This window comes from Monodelphis domestica, chromosome 4, assembly GCF_027887165.1.
Source record: "Monodelphis domestica isolate mMonDom1 chromosome 4, mMonDom1.pri, whole genome shotgun sequence".
Lineage (NCBI taxonomy): Eukaryota > Metazoa > Chordata > Mammalia > Didelphimorphia > Didelphidae > Monodelphis > Monodelphis domestica.
In genome coordinates, this window is record NC_077230.1 from 305,271,035 (window position 1) to 305,288,426 (window position 17,392).

The 17,392-nt window shown below is 34.6% G+C and overlaps 1 protein-coding gene across 8 annotated transcripts in view; it reads left to right on the plus strand.

The window, feature by feature from the left end:
- PDS5B (PDS5 cohesin associated factor B) overlaps window positions 1-17,392 on the plus strand; it is a 237,245-nt gene that overhangs the window by 51,380 nt on the left and 168,473 nt on the right. For 4 of the 8 annotated variants that reach the window (XM_007495302.3, XM_056825158.1, XM_056825161.1 and 1 more), the window contains exons 2-3: window positions 13,618-13,735; window positions 14,416-14,542. In XM_007495302.3, the coding sequence (XP_007495364.1) occupies window positions 13,641-13,735; window positions 14,416-14,542 (222 nt within the window). In that variant the 5' untranslated portion in view covers window positions 13,618-13,640. The remainder of the gene's footprint in view (window positions 1-13,617; window positions 13,736-14,415; window positions 14,543-17,392) is intronic. The other 4 variants (XM_056825157.1, XM_056825155.1, XM_056825156.1 and 1 more) reach the window with 1 other exon arrangement.

Genomic DNA, 17,392 nt, shown 5'->3' on the forward strand with positions numbered 1-17,392 from the left:
AGGGACAAAGGTACAGAAAAAAGACTTGTTGGATATTCATGTTAGGCAAGTATGATCTGGATTAAGAGCCAGCAAAGGAGATTGAAGAGTAATCAGATAGGTAAGAGGAATATCAGGATAGAGTGGTGTCTTAGAGATCTAAAAATAAGAGAGTATCAGAGAAGAGGGTGTGTAGCAATGTTAGAGGTTTCAGAGATGTCAGTATTTAGGATTGAAAAAAGGTTATTAGATTTGGCAATCAGGAGATCACAGGTAACATTGGAGAGAGCAGTTTTCAGATGAATGATCAAGTTGGAAGCAAATTGTTAAGAGTAAGGGGAAAGGAAGGTAAGGTGATTATAGATTACTTTCTCAAGGAATTTAAGCCAAAAAAGGGAGAAAGAAATATGAAATGATAGCTTGCATAGTTGGATCAGTCAAATGAAGGTTTTTTGAGGATAGAGTATATACCTGGGGCAGCAATGAGGAAAGCATTAATAAAAAGAAATTGAAGACAAATGAGAGAATGGTAATGAATCTATTGGAGATGATGGGATGGAACACATCACTCCAGAGGTTTATTTTGGCAAGGAAGAAAGCCGAACATAGTGGCCGAAGACAGCTGTGATGTGAAAAGAGGTGGCAGGCAGAAGTTCTTGACCAGTGGCCTCAGTTTTTTCAGTGAAATATCAGGGAAGACCCTCACTGTCAAGTCACATATATTTTCTCATTTGTTCCTCAAAATAATACTGTGAAGTGGGTGCTGTTAACCATTTAAGACAGAGTGGTTAAGTGACTTGCCTAGGGTCATACAGGGTCCTGTCTGAGACAGGTCTTCTTTTAACCCATAAGCCCATTCATTGCTTATTGGAGTACATACAGAAAGATGCTAAGGAGAAATAGAAAAGAATTGGAGCATGTAAGTTAGATTAGGAATCTGTTATTGTAAAGGACAGCTGAGATGGAAATGGTTTAAAAAAATAGGAAAAATAAATATTTTTGAAAAGGAGAAATTGGATGTGTCTTGAGGATGGTGTGGTGAAAAGATTTTGAAATTAAGAATGCTCTTGTGGTCCTTTTCCTGTTCTAATTATTAGACAGTTCTTTTTGGGGGCTAATAAATGAACTGTTTAATATCCCTTTGAGGATGGAGTCAGTTTAATGAAGAGGATGAGAGGCTAAGGTCTGTAAATCTTTATTCCATCATGAAATCTATATCAATATGACCTTGAACCTTAGTTTCCTCATTTGTAAAATGGGAAAAATAATACTTTTAACTCTCAGGGATCAGATAAAATGTATGTGACAGTAAATTAACAGTTGGGATAGCCTACCAAGACAATTCTAATTAATTAATTAATTGATTTTAGTTAAGTCTTGTGAGAGAGTATTAGCAGTATGTAACCTTGTAAACATTTAATAAGCACCTACAATCTGCCAGATACTTGTGTTAAACTCTGTGGACACAAAAAGAGGCAAAAGACAGCCCTTGTTCTCAAGCATCTTAGAATAATGGAGACAACATGTAAGGATATACAGAACAAGCTATATACAGGATAAATAAGAGGGAAAGCACTGGAATTAGGAGGGATTAGGGAAGGAATTAAAGGAAGCTAGGAGGCCTGTAGTTAAATGTCCAGAAGAACCAAGAGGTACTGAGTGTTTTTTTGTTTGTGGAATAGCCAGGAAGCCAGTGCTATTGGATCAAATAGTATGTGTAAGGTGCAAAGATGGGAAGAAACTAGGTTTTATGGAGGGTTTTGAGTGCCAAACAAAGCATTTTGTATGTGCTCCTAGAGGCAGCTACCTAGAGTTTATTGAGGTGGTTGACATGATTAGACCTGTGCTTTAGAAAAATCATTTTAATGGCCGAGTGGAGGCTGGATTGGAATGGGGAGAGAGTAAATCAAGCCAGACCCACCAGCAGGGGTGATACGAGCCTGCATTAGAATGGTAGCAGTGTCAGAGGAGAGAAGGAAACATTTTACCAAGATGAATTTGATGAGCCTTGGCAGCAGACTGGATAATGAGAGATGAGATAGTGAAGAATTCAGGGTGACTCTGAGTTACTAGAACTTTATATTAAATATAATCTAAAAAAAAATTTTTTTTTGGCATGAAGGGTTCTTTTTTTTTGGTCCAATTTAAACATTATTTTATTTGGTTATTTTCAAACAATATTCCTTGGAAACAAAGATCCTTTTCTTATCCTCCCCTCCAGCCCCCCCACCGCCCCTCCCCTAGCCAACGCATGATTCCACTGGGTATCACATGTGTCCTTACTTCAAACCCATTTCCATGTTGTTGGTATTTGTATTAGGGTGTTCATTTAGAGTCTCTCCTCATTCATGTCCCTTCCACCCCTGTAGTCAAGCAGTTGCTTATCTTCGGTATTTTTACTCCCACCTTTTGTCCTTTGCTTGTGAATAGTGTTTTTTTTTTTCTCCTGGATCCCTGCAGAATGTTCAGGGACATTGTATTGACACTACTGGAGAAGTCCATTACGCTCTCTTGTACCACAGTGTGTCAGTCTCTGTGTACTCTGGTTCTGCTCCTTTCGCTCTGCATCATTTCCTGGAGATTGTTCCAGACTCCATGGAATTCCTCCACTTTATTATTCCTTTTAGCACAATAGTATTCCATCACCAACATATACCACAATTTGTTCAGCCATTCCCTAATTGAAGGGCATCCCCTCATTTTCCAATTTTTGGCCACCACAAAGAGCGCAGCTCTGAATATTCTTGTACAAGTCTTTTTCCTTATTATTTCTTTGGGGTACAAGCCCAGCTTTGCTATGGCGGGATCATAAGGCAGACATTCTTTTATCGCCCTTTGGGCATAGTTCCAAATTGCCCTCCAGAATGGTTGGATCAATTCACAGCTCCACCAGCAATGAATTAATGTCCTGACTTTGCCACATCCCCTCCAGCATTCATTACTTTCCTTTGCTGTCATATTACCAATCTGCTAGGTGTGAGGTGATACCTCAGAGTTGTTTTGATTTGCATCTCTCTGATTAAGAGATTTAGAACACTTTTTCATCTGCTTATTAATGGTTTTGATTTCTTTGAAAATTACCTGTTCATGTCCCTTGCCCATTTATCATTTGGAGAATGGCTTGATTTTTTGTACAATTGATTTAGTTAGCTCTTTATAAATTTGAGTAATTAGACCTTTGTCAGAGGATTTTGTTATGAAAATGGTTTCCCAATTTGTTGCTTCCCTTCTCAATTTGGTTGCATTGGTTTTGTTTGTACAAAACCTTTTTAATTTGATGTAGTCAAAATAACTTATTTTACATTTTGTGACTCTCAAGTCTTGCTTGGTTTTAAAGTCTTTCCCTTCCCACATGTCTGACATGTATATTATTCTGTGATCACCTAATTTACTTATAGTTTCCTTCTTTATGTTCAAGTCATTCACCCATTCAGAGTTTATCTTGGTGTAGGGTGTGAGGTGTTGATCCAAACCTAATCTCTCCCACACTGTCTTCCAGTTTTCCCAGCAGTTTTTGTCAAATAGTGGGTTTTTGTCCCAGAAGCTGGGATCTTTGGGTTTGTCATATACTGTCTTACTGGGGTCACTTACCCCAAGTCTATTCAACTGATACTCCTTTCTGTCTCTTAGCCAGTACCAAATTGTTTTGATGACCACTGCTTTATAATAGAGTTTGAGATCTGGGACTGCAAGGCCACCTTCCTTTGTATTTTTTTTTCCATTATTTCCCTGGATATCCTTGACCCTTTGTTCTTCCAGATGAACTTTGTTATGGTTTTTTCTAAGTCAGTAAAAATTTCTTTTGGAAGTTCAATGGGTATACCACTAAATAGATAATAAACTTGGGTAGGATGGTCATTTTTATTATATTGGCTCGTCCTACCCATGAGCAGTTAATATTTTTCTAATTGCTCAAGTCTAGTTTTATTTGCGTGGAGAATGTTTTGTAAGTTGTGTTCATATAGTTCCTGTGTTTGTCTCAAGAGATAGATTCCTAAGTATTTTATTTTGTCTAAGGTGATTTTGAATGATCTTTCTAATTCTTGCCTCTGAGCTGTGTTGGAAATATATAGAAATGCTGATGAGTTATGCAGGTTTATTTTGTAACCTGCAACTTTGCAAAAGTGGTTGATTATTTACACTAGCTTTTTGGTTGATTCTCTAGGATTCTTTAAGTAGACCATCATATCATCCTCTAAGAGTGATGGTCTCCTTGCCTATTTTGATGCCTTCAATTTCTTTTTCTTCTTTAATTGCTACTGTTAGTGTTTCTAGCACAATGTTAAATAATAGAGGTGATAATGGGCATCCTTGTTTCACTCCTGATCTTATTGGGAATGCATCTAGTTTATACCCATTGCAGATGATATTAGTTGATGGTTTTAGATATATACTGTTTATTATTTTTAGGAATAACCTTTCTATTCCTATGCTTTCTAGTGGTTTTAATAGGAATGGGTGTTGTATTTTATCAAAGGCTTTTTCTTCATCTGTTGAGATAATCATGTGATTTTTGTCTGTTTGTTTGTTGATATGGTCAATTATGTGGATGGTTTTCCTAATATTGAACCAGCCCTGCATTCCTGGTATAAATCCTACTTGATCATAGTGAATGATCCTCCTGATCACTTGCTGGAGTCTTTTTGCTAGTATCCTATTTAAGATTTTTGCATCTATATTCATTAGGGAGATTGGTCTATAGTTTTCTTTCTCCGTTTTTGACCTGCCTGGCTTTGGAATCAGTACCATGTTTGTGTCATAAAAGGAATTTGGTAGAACTCTCTCTTTGCTTATTATGTCAAATAGTTTGTATAGTATTGGGATTAGCTGTTCTGTGAAAGTTTGATAGAATTCACTTGTGAATCCATCAGGCGCTGGGGATTTTTTTCTTAGGGAGTTCTTTGATGGCCTGTTGGATTTCATTTTCTGATATGGGGGTATTTAAGAATTCTATTTCTTCTTCTGTTTGTCTAGGCAGTTTATATTTTTGTAAATGTTCATCCATATCACCTAGATTGGTATATTTATTGCCATAAAATTGGGCAAAGTAGTTTTTAATGATTGCCTTAATTTCCTCTTCATTGGAGGTGAGGTCTCCCTTTTTATCTTTGATGCTGGTAATTTGCCTTTCTTCTTTCTTTTTTTTAAATTAGATTGACCAGTACTTTGTCTATTTTGTATGTTTTTTCAAAGTACCAGCTTCTAGTTTTGTTTATTAGGTAAATAGTTCTATCACTTTCGATTTTATTAATTTCTCCCTTAATTTTTAGGATCTCTAGTTTGGTTTTCTTCTGGGGGTTTTTAATTTGTTCGCTTTCAAGTTTTTTTATTTGCATTTCCAATTCATTGATCTCTACCCTCCCTAATTTGTTAATATATGCACTCAAGGATATGGATTTTCCTCTGAGTACTGCTTTGGCTGCATCCCATAAGGTTTGAAAGGATGTCTCACTGTTGTCATTTTCCTCAATGAAATTATTAATTGTTTCTATTATTTCTTCTCTAACCTATTTTGGAGTATCATATTATTTATTTTCCAATTAATTTTTGATTTGGCTCTCCATGTACCCTTACTGATCATTATTTTTATTGCCTTATGATCTGAAAAGGTTGCATTTATTATTTCTGCTTTTGTATGCCATGTTTCTGTGACCTAGTGTATGATCTATCTTTGTGAATGTGCCATGTGGTGCTGAGAAGGTGTATTCCTTTTTGTCCCTATTTATTTTTCTCCATATATCTATTAACTCTAATTTTTCTAAGATTTCATTCACATCTTTTACCTCTTTCTTATTTATTTTTTGGTTTGATTTATCTAAATTTGATAGTGGTTGGTTCGAGTCTCCCATTAATATGGTTTTACTGTCTGTTTCCTCCTTCAATTCTTCTAGTTTTTCCATTAGAAATTTGGGTGCTATACTATTTGGTGCATATATGTTGATTAGTGATAATTCCTCATTGTCTATACTCCCTTTTAACAGAATATATTTACCTTCCCTATCCCTTTTGATCTGGTTTGTTTTTGCTTTGGATTTGTCAGATATCATGATTGCAACTCCTGCCTTCTTTCTATCAGTTGAGGCCCAGAAGGTCTTACTCTATCCTTTTATTCTAACCTTGTGAGTATCAACCCACCTCATATGTGTTTCTTGAAGACAACATATGGTAGGGTTTTGGATTCTAATCCATTCTGCTATTCGTCTATGTTTTATGGGTGAGTTCATCTCATTCATGTTCAAAGTTACAATTGTCACTTGTGAATTCCCTGGCATTTTGATATCCTCCCCTAATTCTGACCTTTCTCTTTTGGTTATAACCTTTTAAACCAGTGATTTACTTTAGATTAGTCCCCCTAGTCCCCTCCCTTGATATGCTTCCCTTTTTAGCCCCTCCCTGTTTGTTCCCTCCCCCCCTTTCCCTTCATTTTTATACTCTCTCCCCCAACCCCTCCTTAATTTCCCCTTCTCTCTTACCCCGTTGAATAAGATAAAGTTCAAGATCCCAATGGATCTAGATGTTCTAAGCTCTCAGAGTTGATTTCACTGAGAGTAAGGTTTAAGTAATACCAATTAGCACTTTCTTCCTCTCCTCCTTATAGGAAATTTATTCCCCTCCTCTTCCCATGTGTATCTTTGTGTGAGAAAGATTATTCTATTTAGTTTTTTTTCTATTTCTTGAAGTATATCTTAGTACCTTCAACGATTTACCCCCTCCCTTTTTCTTTCACCCCCCCTTTCTCCATATTGTCTTAATGCCCCAATCATCCCCTATGCGTTCTAACTACTCTAATGATGCATACAATTTTTGAGGGTTACACATTATATTTTCCCCACATATTAATATATATATATATATATAATTTGATATAAATGTCCTTATAGAAGAGAGTTTGAATAAAAGAAAAAAGATAACATTTTTCTCCTTTTCCCTTTCCTTCATATTTACCTTTTCAAGTTTTCCTTTTTGTGTTTGGATGTCAAACTTTCCACAGAGCTCTGGTCTTTTCTTTACAAAAACTTGGAAATCTTCTATTTTGTTGAATGCCCATACTTTCCCCTGGAAGTATATAGTCAGTTTTGATGGATAGCTGATTCTTGGTTGAAGACCCAGCTCCCTTGCCTTTCTGAAAATCATGTTCCATGCGTTATGGTTGTTCAGAGTGGAAATTGCAAGGTCTCATGTGACCCTGATCTTTTTCTGGCTTCTTGTACATTTTTTTCTTTTGCTTGAAAGCTTTGGAATTTTGCAGTTACGTTCGTGGGAGTTGTCTTTTGGGGATTTAGTGTAGAGGGTGTTTTGTGAACTCTTTCAATGCCTGTATCACCCCCTTGTTCTAGAATCTCTGGGTAATTTTCTTTGGTGATATCTTGTATTATGATGTTGAGATTACTATTTCTGGCTTTTCTGGTAGGCCAATTATTCTCAGATTGTCTCTCCTTGCTCTGTTTCCCAAGTCTGTCACCTTGTCAGTGAGATATTTTGTGTTATCTTCTAATTTCTTAGTCTTTTGATTTTGCTTCATTAATTCTTGCTCTTTTGCAAGATCATTTTCTTCCAGTTGCCTGATTCTGTCCTTTAAAGCCTGGTTTTCCTTTTCAGTTTGTTCTATCCTGCTATTTGAGGCTTCAAGTTGTTTCTGTAGTTGTGTTTTTTTGTGGTTCTGATTGCTGAGTTCCTTTTGCATTATTTCCCATTTTTCCTGCCAGAAGGCTTCCATCTTTTTGATAACTTCCAATTTAAATTCTTCAAGAGCTTGTGGATAATTTCCATTTCTTTTGGAAGGTTTTGGAGCATTTGTTTGCACTTCCTCTTCTGCTATATCCTCTGTTTTGTGTGTGTGTGTGTGTGTGTGTGTGTGTGTGTGTGTGTGTGTGTGTGTTTTCCCTCCATAAAATGTATCCAAACTCATTCTTCTTGCTTTCCTTGGTGTTGGGGTATTGGGGTTTTTGGGTACAGTTTGCCATCTCTGTGTTTTGTTTGTTTTTTTTCCTCCTTCCTCCCCTTTCCAGTCAGAAATCTTCAGGGCTTCGCCTTGTTGTGGGGTCTTTCTGTTCTTATGAGGATGGTTGTTTTTTATTTTGGGAGTGTCTTTTGCGATCATCTGTGTCGTTGGGTCTGAGGAGAGGAAGCAAGCTGCGTCTACTCTGCAGCCATGCTTACCTGGAAGTCCTAAAATATAAATGTTTTAAAAATTAGGGTCAATTTTGTCTTTGATTAGGACCTGGAACATTGCCAAGTTTTTGGGTCATTGCCAAGTTTTTGGGTTCTACCATTAAGATCCATTACCAAGTCTTTGCCATGATTTCTTACTTAATCCATGTCAGTTATTTTGCTATACTTCCGGTTCTTATAAGTACAACAATAAAATTTTAGATTTTAAATTAAAAACTGAACTAGAAATACAATTGAATTAACAGAGGAGCGTAGAAATTTATTTAATAAAAAAAGATTGCTTCAAATGAGAAAGACTTTTAAGATAGTTGAAATAATTTTAATTGTAAAATTTGCATATTACTCTATTGGAACTTATCTGATCTGGAATTGATATTAACATGAGTGCTCTATTAATATGTCAGTAGCTTGTTTGTGAAGGATATCTTGTACAGTGAACACCTTTTTAGTTGAGTAGTTTTGATATAAGATATGTGGATATCTTTCATTTGAAATTTTAAAGGGGAAATTAGTTTATTTTGTATAAATTTTTATTTCTTGCTCTTTCTCTATAATACACATTTACTCAATTTTTAGTTGCATCCCTTTCAGACTGACTTCATATAAATATGGGTCCAGTAAGGCTTGTCTGCATGGAGGGTACCATCTACTGGTTGTAATGGGAACTAGTTACAGGGAATTTTATAGCAGCACAGTGAATACCTTCAGACTAAAAACTTGAGAATGATTTGATTCTTATGACTATGAAATTATTACCTCATTTTGGATTTTTAGAGATAAGTATATGATAGATTTAAAAGAACATAGCTCTTCTTTTTAATTCTTTCATAGGAATTAATTGGACTGGAAGGAACCATATTGATCATACAATTTCAGACCACTTATTTTATAGAGGATGATCTGAAATGCAGAGAGGTTAAGTGACTAGAACCTTTCTATGTATCTTGGACCCTGTTAACACTGTCTTATAGGCATCTATAGTCACTAATAATACTAGGTCAAATAATCAGAGAGTAAAGAATGATGATTTCAGGGTTTTTTTTGGGGGGGGGAAGATGCTTTTTTATAAGTGCAGATACATATTAAAATGGCATTTTAAATCATTTTTGTAAAGCCATACTTTGATTGCACAGAGGTGACCCTATAATTTTATTGTACATTATTTCATTGGCCATTTGGTCATCTAATATTGAATTATATGCTCCTGATAAGTACAAAAAGACTATAAAATAAATTGCAGCTTTTTCACCAACAGCAGGTGATGAAATGGTAGGGAAATTCTGGAAAGATCTTGTGAAGACATTACAAATTAAAATAGCATACACTATGATCTGCAGTGACTTCAATGAAAAGAGGTTGACAAAAATGTTGAAAGATATAGATTAGGAATAAGGAATGAGAGGTCAACAGGAGCCCCATTTCATTTCATTTCTTCTTTGAGAGAACAAAGTCACATAGTGAACAACAAAGTTATAACAAAAAAGTGAAATGGGGTTATATTTTAGGATAAGAAACAACTGGTGTCAGTTTTTCCTGAATTGGCACTTGTGTATAGTCAGATCACTGACTTGTTAGAACAAATATCCAAATTAATATAAAGGTAAGAGAATGAACAAAGATGAGGGAACTATATAGTATGCAATTAAAATAATTCCAAACTCATTAAATGAATTTTTGATGCTAAAAGTGGGAAATGAATCATGAAAATATAGATCCTAATTATATCCATTTTAAATGGAAATTTAAATGAATTTAAATTTTTGATTTAAATCAAAATCTGTCCTATTACAATATAAAGTCATTTGAGTAAATAAAGATTGTGTTATTTTTGATCAGCTACATCTAGCATAGTTCTTGGCACAAAGTAGATTTTTAATAAATACTTATTAATTTTCTATGGTGAAAAAGATCAGAAGAATCTATAAAATAGCCCCAGTTGGAAAACAGCAAAACTCCTGCCAAGGGAAGAGGTATGACAGGGTGTTAAGAACTGTACCGATGTAGAATATAATTTTGCCTTGCAAATCTTAGGGAAAGAATGATGGAAGATTATGGATAATATTGCCTTAAAAAAAAAAAAGCAGTAGTGGAGACAGAAACATGAAACTTTGGCTAGAGTTCTAATTTAAACAAAACTATGAGGTTGGTCAACAAGTAGGTAAAAAATGGAAAACATAGAGATTTTGACAACAAACCCTTCTCAGCCTTGTAGGATGGTGAAACCACCATTTGAATTTTAAACTTAATAGTTATTTATGATATAGAGATGTTACAGAAGAAAATAAAGATGAAAAAGATAATCAGAGCAGATCAAGTCCATTGTGATTAGACCATTGAACCATTTTTGAAGGAATATGAAAGTATGGATTAAAAACTAAACCCAGACCTTTTTATTGCAAAAATAAAATTTAATATTTATTAAATGTATTTAATATACTTTATTAGATATGTATTATTAACTGTATTACTATTAAATATTTGTAAAGTTATTGCAAAATTAAGGGGGAAAAGGCATTTAGTAGTAATGATCTTGATTCCAACTTTTCCATTTATACAAAAATATCATGAGAATATAAATACATTTTGAATGTCTGTTTGGGGGCTTATAAGAAAGGAGCTGGCAGGGATTTTTAGAGCTCAGCTTAGGAGGGCTGAGAAATGGTCAGGTCTTAGGCAGAATTTTGAATTAGAATGACCCTTGCAAGGGTGACATGCACTTAAAAAACTTTTTTTTTTTGTTTTTGCTTCACAGACATTTCTGAATGTATCACCTTTCTATCACTTCTGAGAGAATGTATCTTTTTAACAAGGAATAATCATTAGGAAATAATTACTATTAATTAAGCTTAACTAACATATTGAACCATTCTGAAGTTATATGTAATGTGCTTCATGGACTATAATATTTTTTATGTCTTTGGAATCAATCTTGAGTCATCATACTTTCAGTATTCACTTTTGATTGGATATTGTTTTCTTGGTTCTGACACATCATTTTACATCAGTCATATATGCTTTTCTATGCTTTTGGATTCTTCATATTAATTGTTTCTTAATGTTAATGAATTTGTTTCACTGTTTTCCAGGCCTTGGGTTTATGCCTTGTTTCTGTTTCTTTGTTAACTACAAAAACTGCTAAAATGGTCAGCATTTTGGTGTTTATGGTACTTTTCTTTCTGTCTTTGACTTTTTTTGAGGTGAGAAGGCTATGCCAAAGTATATATAGTCTTTTTAGGTTTTTTTTTTTTAGCTTAGTTTCAGGTTCTCTAAAATGGCTTGACTAACTCAAAGTTCCATCAACAGTGTATTTTTCTTGTGCATCTTTCCACAACCTCTACAACACTGATTATTTCTATCTTTGGTCATTGCCAATTTTCTGGGAATGAGGTGAAACCTGCGTTGTCTTGTTTTTACATTTTTCTTACTAGTACCAATTTTGAGCGATATTTCCCATGTTAATGGCTTACAGTTTCTTTGGTTACACAGCTAATAAATGTTTGGAACTGGAATGTGAATCTAGGTATTTTGGTTATAAGTGCACTTTTCTTTTCATCATGCCCTTAGATGCTATTCTATTTTGAATTTTTTTGTTGTTGGGGAATACATATTGTTTTCACTAAGTGGTAGTCTCCCCACAACACTTTATCTCTACCTTATATTCCTTGAGAACTGTTAAGTATTTAAGTTTTCTTCCTCATTTTTGCCTCTTAATTTTTCGGAACTTGGCTCAGGTGTCATCTTTTTTCTCCAGTCTTTCCTTATCCCACCAATTTCTCTTTTCTTCTTATCTCAGTTTTCCTTGTAATATGCTTTATGTTATATTACCTCTATAGTAGTTGAGTAGAGTATAAGCTTCTTGAGGGCAAGAATGCTTTTAAAGTTTTATCTTTGTATCCCCAGGCTCTAGTACAGTGGCTTGCATATAGTATGTGCCTAATAAAATGATTGTTGAATTGAAGCAACATTTCTCATGGTGATAATGAGTGATAGTGGATATTAAGTCTATTCTTGTAGTTTATTATTTAACAGAAATAAAGGTTGTATGTTTTAGTAATTTTGCTACCAGCATTATCTTTTGTATTTGATAATATTTTGTTGCCTCTGGTGGTATATCTGTTTGCATTGTAGTCTTTGTTTATATTGCTGTTTTGACTTTGCTTCCTTTTCTCTTACTCATTTCATTTACTTCTTTCTAAGAATATGTTGAATTTTTAATGTCTGCTGGGACATGTAACTGGAGATTTAGTTCTGGAGCTTAGGTTTACAGCTAGAGCTAAAGGTTTTTGGGAACAACCTTGTAAAGCTGGTCAAGCCATTAAACAAAATCAGATGATCATGGGAGAAGAGTGAAGAGATGAAACCTGAGAACAGAAATTTGGGTAACACTTGGGGGGGAGGGGCAGCATCAAAATAAAATTAAGGAGTTGAATAAAATAATAAAGATGATAGGGAGGAAAGCCAACCATATCTTTGGAACTCTTATTAAAGAGAAAATATTTAGAAGATTAGGAGGGAAGTCAGTGATACCAAATATCAGAAATGTGGCGATAGGAATGAAAAAGGGGCTTTTGGACTTATGAGACATGTATTTTAAACCCCTTCATTTTGCAGATGAGGGAACTGAGGTAGAGTTAGAGTGAATTGCTTAAAGTACAAAAGATAATAAGAACCAAGATTTGAATCAAGATTTTCTGACTATAAATCCATTGCTTTATCTATTATGCTACATTGTCTTTCAAATAGGAGGTATTTGATAGTCTCTCCCACTTAAATTTCAGTGGAAGTGGTGTCTGAAGACGTTGCAAGGAATTTAGGAGAGTATTAGGGATGAGTATATAACCTTTAATACATTTTGCAATCTTTTATGTAGTTAAGCTTTTATGGAAAAGTACTTGGAGATATGTATATTCTTTAGACCAGTCACTAAATTTGTCTGGGAGAGTAAAGAAGTGAAGCTGTGTCCTTACCTATAAAAATGAGGCATTTGAACTAGATAATCCTTTAATTGCTTTTGCCCCTTTAAATTCTTTGACTGACCCTCTGGTATGGCAGTGATATGAGAAATTAGAGGAGTGGAGATTAACTTCTTGGAAGATGGTGGTACTTGTGGAATTCAGTAGGAGATTTGGTGAGGAATGCATTTCATGCATAGGCAACATACTTATATTTTAGTACAAGAATATAGAGGTGGAAAAAGGTTAGGTTAGGAATGGTGAATAGTCCAACTTATTACAAGCACATAGAATATTTGAAAAGATTTATTTGTGATGCAAGGTTAATAAAGGTAGTGGCAAAGAATTTTGTTCACAAAAGAAGGAGATTCAGGATAAGGTAGTCAGCTTGATGAAAATTCTGTTAGTTTTGGGTAAAACTTTATAAAGTAATAAAAAAATAACTTTAATTGAGGTCTTTTGTTTTTTATATCACCTGCATTTCCTCATATATCCCTTCCCCTTTCCCTCCTAGAAAACCAGCCTTTATAACAAAGGATGAAAAAGAGGGGGAAAAAAAGTTCAGCAAAACTCACCAGCATATTGAACAAGTCTGAAATTATATTCAGTGTCGCCCCACATCTACAACAAGGGTAGGGCTGGGGATGAAATACTTTCTCATATCTTTTTGGGGCCAAGCTTGGTCATTATAATTTTGCAGTCTTCAGTTTCAGTTGTTTTGTTCTTTCCATTTTCATTGTTACAGTCATTGTGTATATTGTTTTCCTGGTTCTACTTCATTTTGCACCAATTCATTTTAAGTCTTTCCATGCTTTGTATTTGTCATTAATTATTCCTTATAGCATAGTAATATTCTATTACATTCATGTGTTCCAACTTCCTTAGCCATTCCTATAGATTACTTTTTATGCACTTCATTGTATCAGTAACAAATTTCAAATTAATTTAGGCAAGTTTTTATAACTTAAACAAAAGCTATACTTTAATTTGTTTCTGAATGTGTTTTCCTTGAGAGTATTTTATAGGCATACTATTATTCCCTGTTAATTTGTTTCATATAACTAGGACTGAAAAGGAGGGAGGGGGAAGTTAGGAGCAGGAATCTACTTGCTCAGAAGCTGGGGAATTACTGAAGTTACAGTAGGGTTGTGGTGGGGTATGGTTATGATACCTTAATATTATTAAAGTCCAATAATTATTTAGGGCAAAATTATATGGGGATGTGTCTATATTGATATTTCTGTCCTGTATCATCTAGTTAATAACTTACATTTGAATATATAAAATACCTTAATTTTTTTTCTTGTTTTAGGGTTGAAAATATTTCAATCATGGCTCATTCAAAGACAAGAGCCAATGATGGAAAAATTACTTATCCTCCTGGCGTCAAAGAAATCTCAGACAAAATATCTAAAGAAGAGATGGTGAGACGGTTAAAGGTTAGTAATACATGGCTATATTTCATATGTTGGTGCATCCAATTAGTAATTAGACACATTTAATGATAACTATTTAAAAAAGCCCAATACTTTTAAATTATTTTTTTGGAGGGGATTGGAACTATGTTATTTGTGTAAAGAACACTGTGGGCAGATTCCCCCTCTACCATTGCAGTTCAAAGCCTGCTCTGTTTCAGAGAATTGTTAGGAGTGTTGAGAGGTTAAATGACATAGCCAGTATCAGTTAGATGCAGGACTTGAACCTCAGCCCTTATTGTCTCCTGCCTCTTGGTGATTTCATCAACTCCATAGACATAATTATCATAGCTTCCATATCTATATATCCAGCCCCAATTTCTCTCCTGAGCTCCAGCTCTCTATCAAGAATTTTCTGTTCTGCATTAAAACTGGATATACATAAAGTACCTCAAACTCAGTATGTCCGAAATGGAACTCATCTTTTCAAACTACTTTATTTTTTAGGACACTACTGTCCTTACAGTAACCCAAGTTCCCACTCTTTCTTTCATCTTCAACTCCTCTCTCTTTCTTCACTTAAACAAGTAGCTGTCAGATCTTACAACCTCCTTTTGATATTTCACTCACACAGCTACCACTTTAATTCAGGCTCATATCACCTTTCATCTGGAATGTTGCAATAGCTGTTTGGTCTTTCTGCCTCCTGTCTTTTATTTTCCTAAAGTATAGATCAGATCATGTATTTCCCCATAATTTATTAAGTCTAGTGGCTACCTGTTCCTCTATTATCAAATATAAAGTCTTTTTAGTATTTAAGACCCATTGAAATTTGTCTTTTCCCTAACGTTTCAATTGACTTATTATTCTCTTCCATGCTTTCCTACAATTCATCCATTCTATCCTACTTAATGTTCTTTCTGCTGCTCCATTGTCCACCTTTCTGCCTTTTTATTGGCTATCTTCTGCCTGGAATACTGCCCTCCTCCCCCAAATCCCCCTTCTTGGTTTCCTTCATCCTCAGTGCAAGCATCAACTACTATTAGAAATCTTTTCTGGTCAACTGTTCTCCCCCCAACCCTCACATTTTTCCTTCACCTTGTATTTGATTAGTGTGTATACATCTTGAGTCTCCATATATGAAGATGTTGTCTACTCCACTAGAATGTAAGCTCTTTGAAAACAAAGATATTTATATCCCTAATGTTTAGTACAGAATTAGGCATGTGGCAAGTGCTTAATAAATTTTTGTTGATTGATTACTTCTCTCAATAACCATTTATTAAGCACCTTGTATGTGTAAAGCCCTGCTGTAAGCACCAGAAGGAGTATATGAAGAAGTAGATAGAATACTGACTTGAGGTCAGAAGACCCGAATTTGAATACCTCAGTCATTTCCTAGCTGTGTTGACTCTAGGTATGTCATTTAACCTTTCTAAGCTTTAGTTTCCTCAGCTGTAAAATGAGAATAATACTACCTGTTTCTTAGGGTGGTTGTGAGGATCAAATGATGAAATGTATATAAACTTTGTAATCCTCAAAGTATTCTATGAATGCTCACCACTACGACCACTAGTACTCTTGACTGCTACTATTATGACAACTGCTATCCCTACTACCACTGTTATTATCTTATTGCTGGAGCGTTTTTTCTTTAAAATTAGATCAATAATCAATTTATGGTCTGTTTGATAGTCTCTATCCATTATTACCACCACTTGATTCATGTTTACTGAAAACATGGAATTGAAAAGAAGAGAGCAGTGTTTTATGTCCTCATGGTATATTTTATAACCAGAAGTTAATATGGTATTGTATAGTTGCATACATTGTACATGCATTAGGGCAACTAGCAGCAGGTGGTCTTTCTAATCAAGTAAGAAAACATTGAGTAGATTTAACATGCTAACCCATTTAATTTACCAACATCTGTTGTTGGTATGTTTAAAAGGCATTTCTAAAATTATTATTTACATAGAACTAAATAGTGGAAACTTATTTATATCCCTTATGGTAATTTACATTTTCCTTCTAAGTAACACAAATCCAATCCATAGAAATTCTGTCTAAAAGTAGAGTTGCTGTGAAGTTCTAGATTTACTTTCCTGGTGATTTTATTCTTCAGAGTGAAGTGAAGGAGCAGGGATTACTATTTTGTACTTGATTTTGACCATTGAGTAGGAATGACAGAAACCTTAAGAGTAAATGACCATGCTGTCACAGAGTTTGGCAGATAGGGAAATACCAGATAAAGTTTGATGCCTTCCTCCCTAGGTTCTGATTGGACAGTTTTCTGAATCAAGAGAGAAAGGATAAGGTAGGATTCCATGCTCTAAGATTTAGATATGACAGGTCAGTTTAAAAGAGATGAGAAGATGCTTTCAAGAATAAAATTTTGATTACAGTAGTATGCATGGTTTTATTAAAGAAAAATTGAAGATTTATAAAGCTATTGATTCAATTGTCCAGGAAACTAACTTATTTCTCATATTTTAAAGAGATGTATATAGAAGACAAAGAGTTCTAACTTGGAATCAGGAAGATCTATGCTTGAATCATGCCTCAGATACTTACTAGCTTTGTGACCCCAGACAGGTCATTTAATTTTTCTGAGTTAGTATTTCTTCACTTGTAAAATGAAGGTGTTAAACCTAATGACCTCTGTAGTTCCTTCCAGATATAAATCTATCATCCATCCAGTGAATGTGAAAGCCTAATAAGGAAGCAACATCCAGTTACTAAGGATAGATACAAAGTAGCACATTGTTGTAGGAATAGTGTTGGTAGTATAAGCTGAGAATGAGATACCCCTGGATGACTAATGAATGCCAGTCAGCAAAAAGGATTTTTAAAGCTATTTTGGGCTCACTAGAA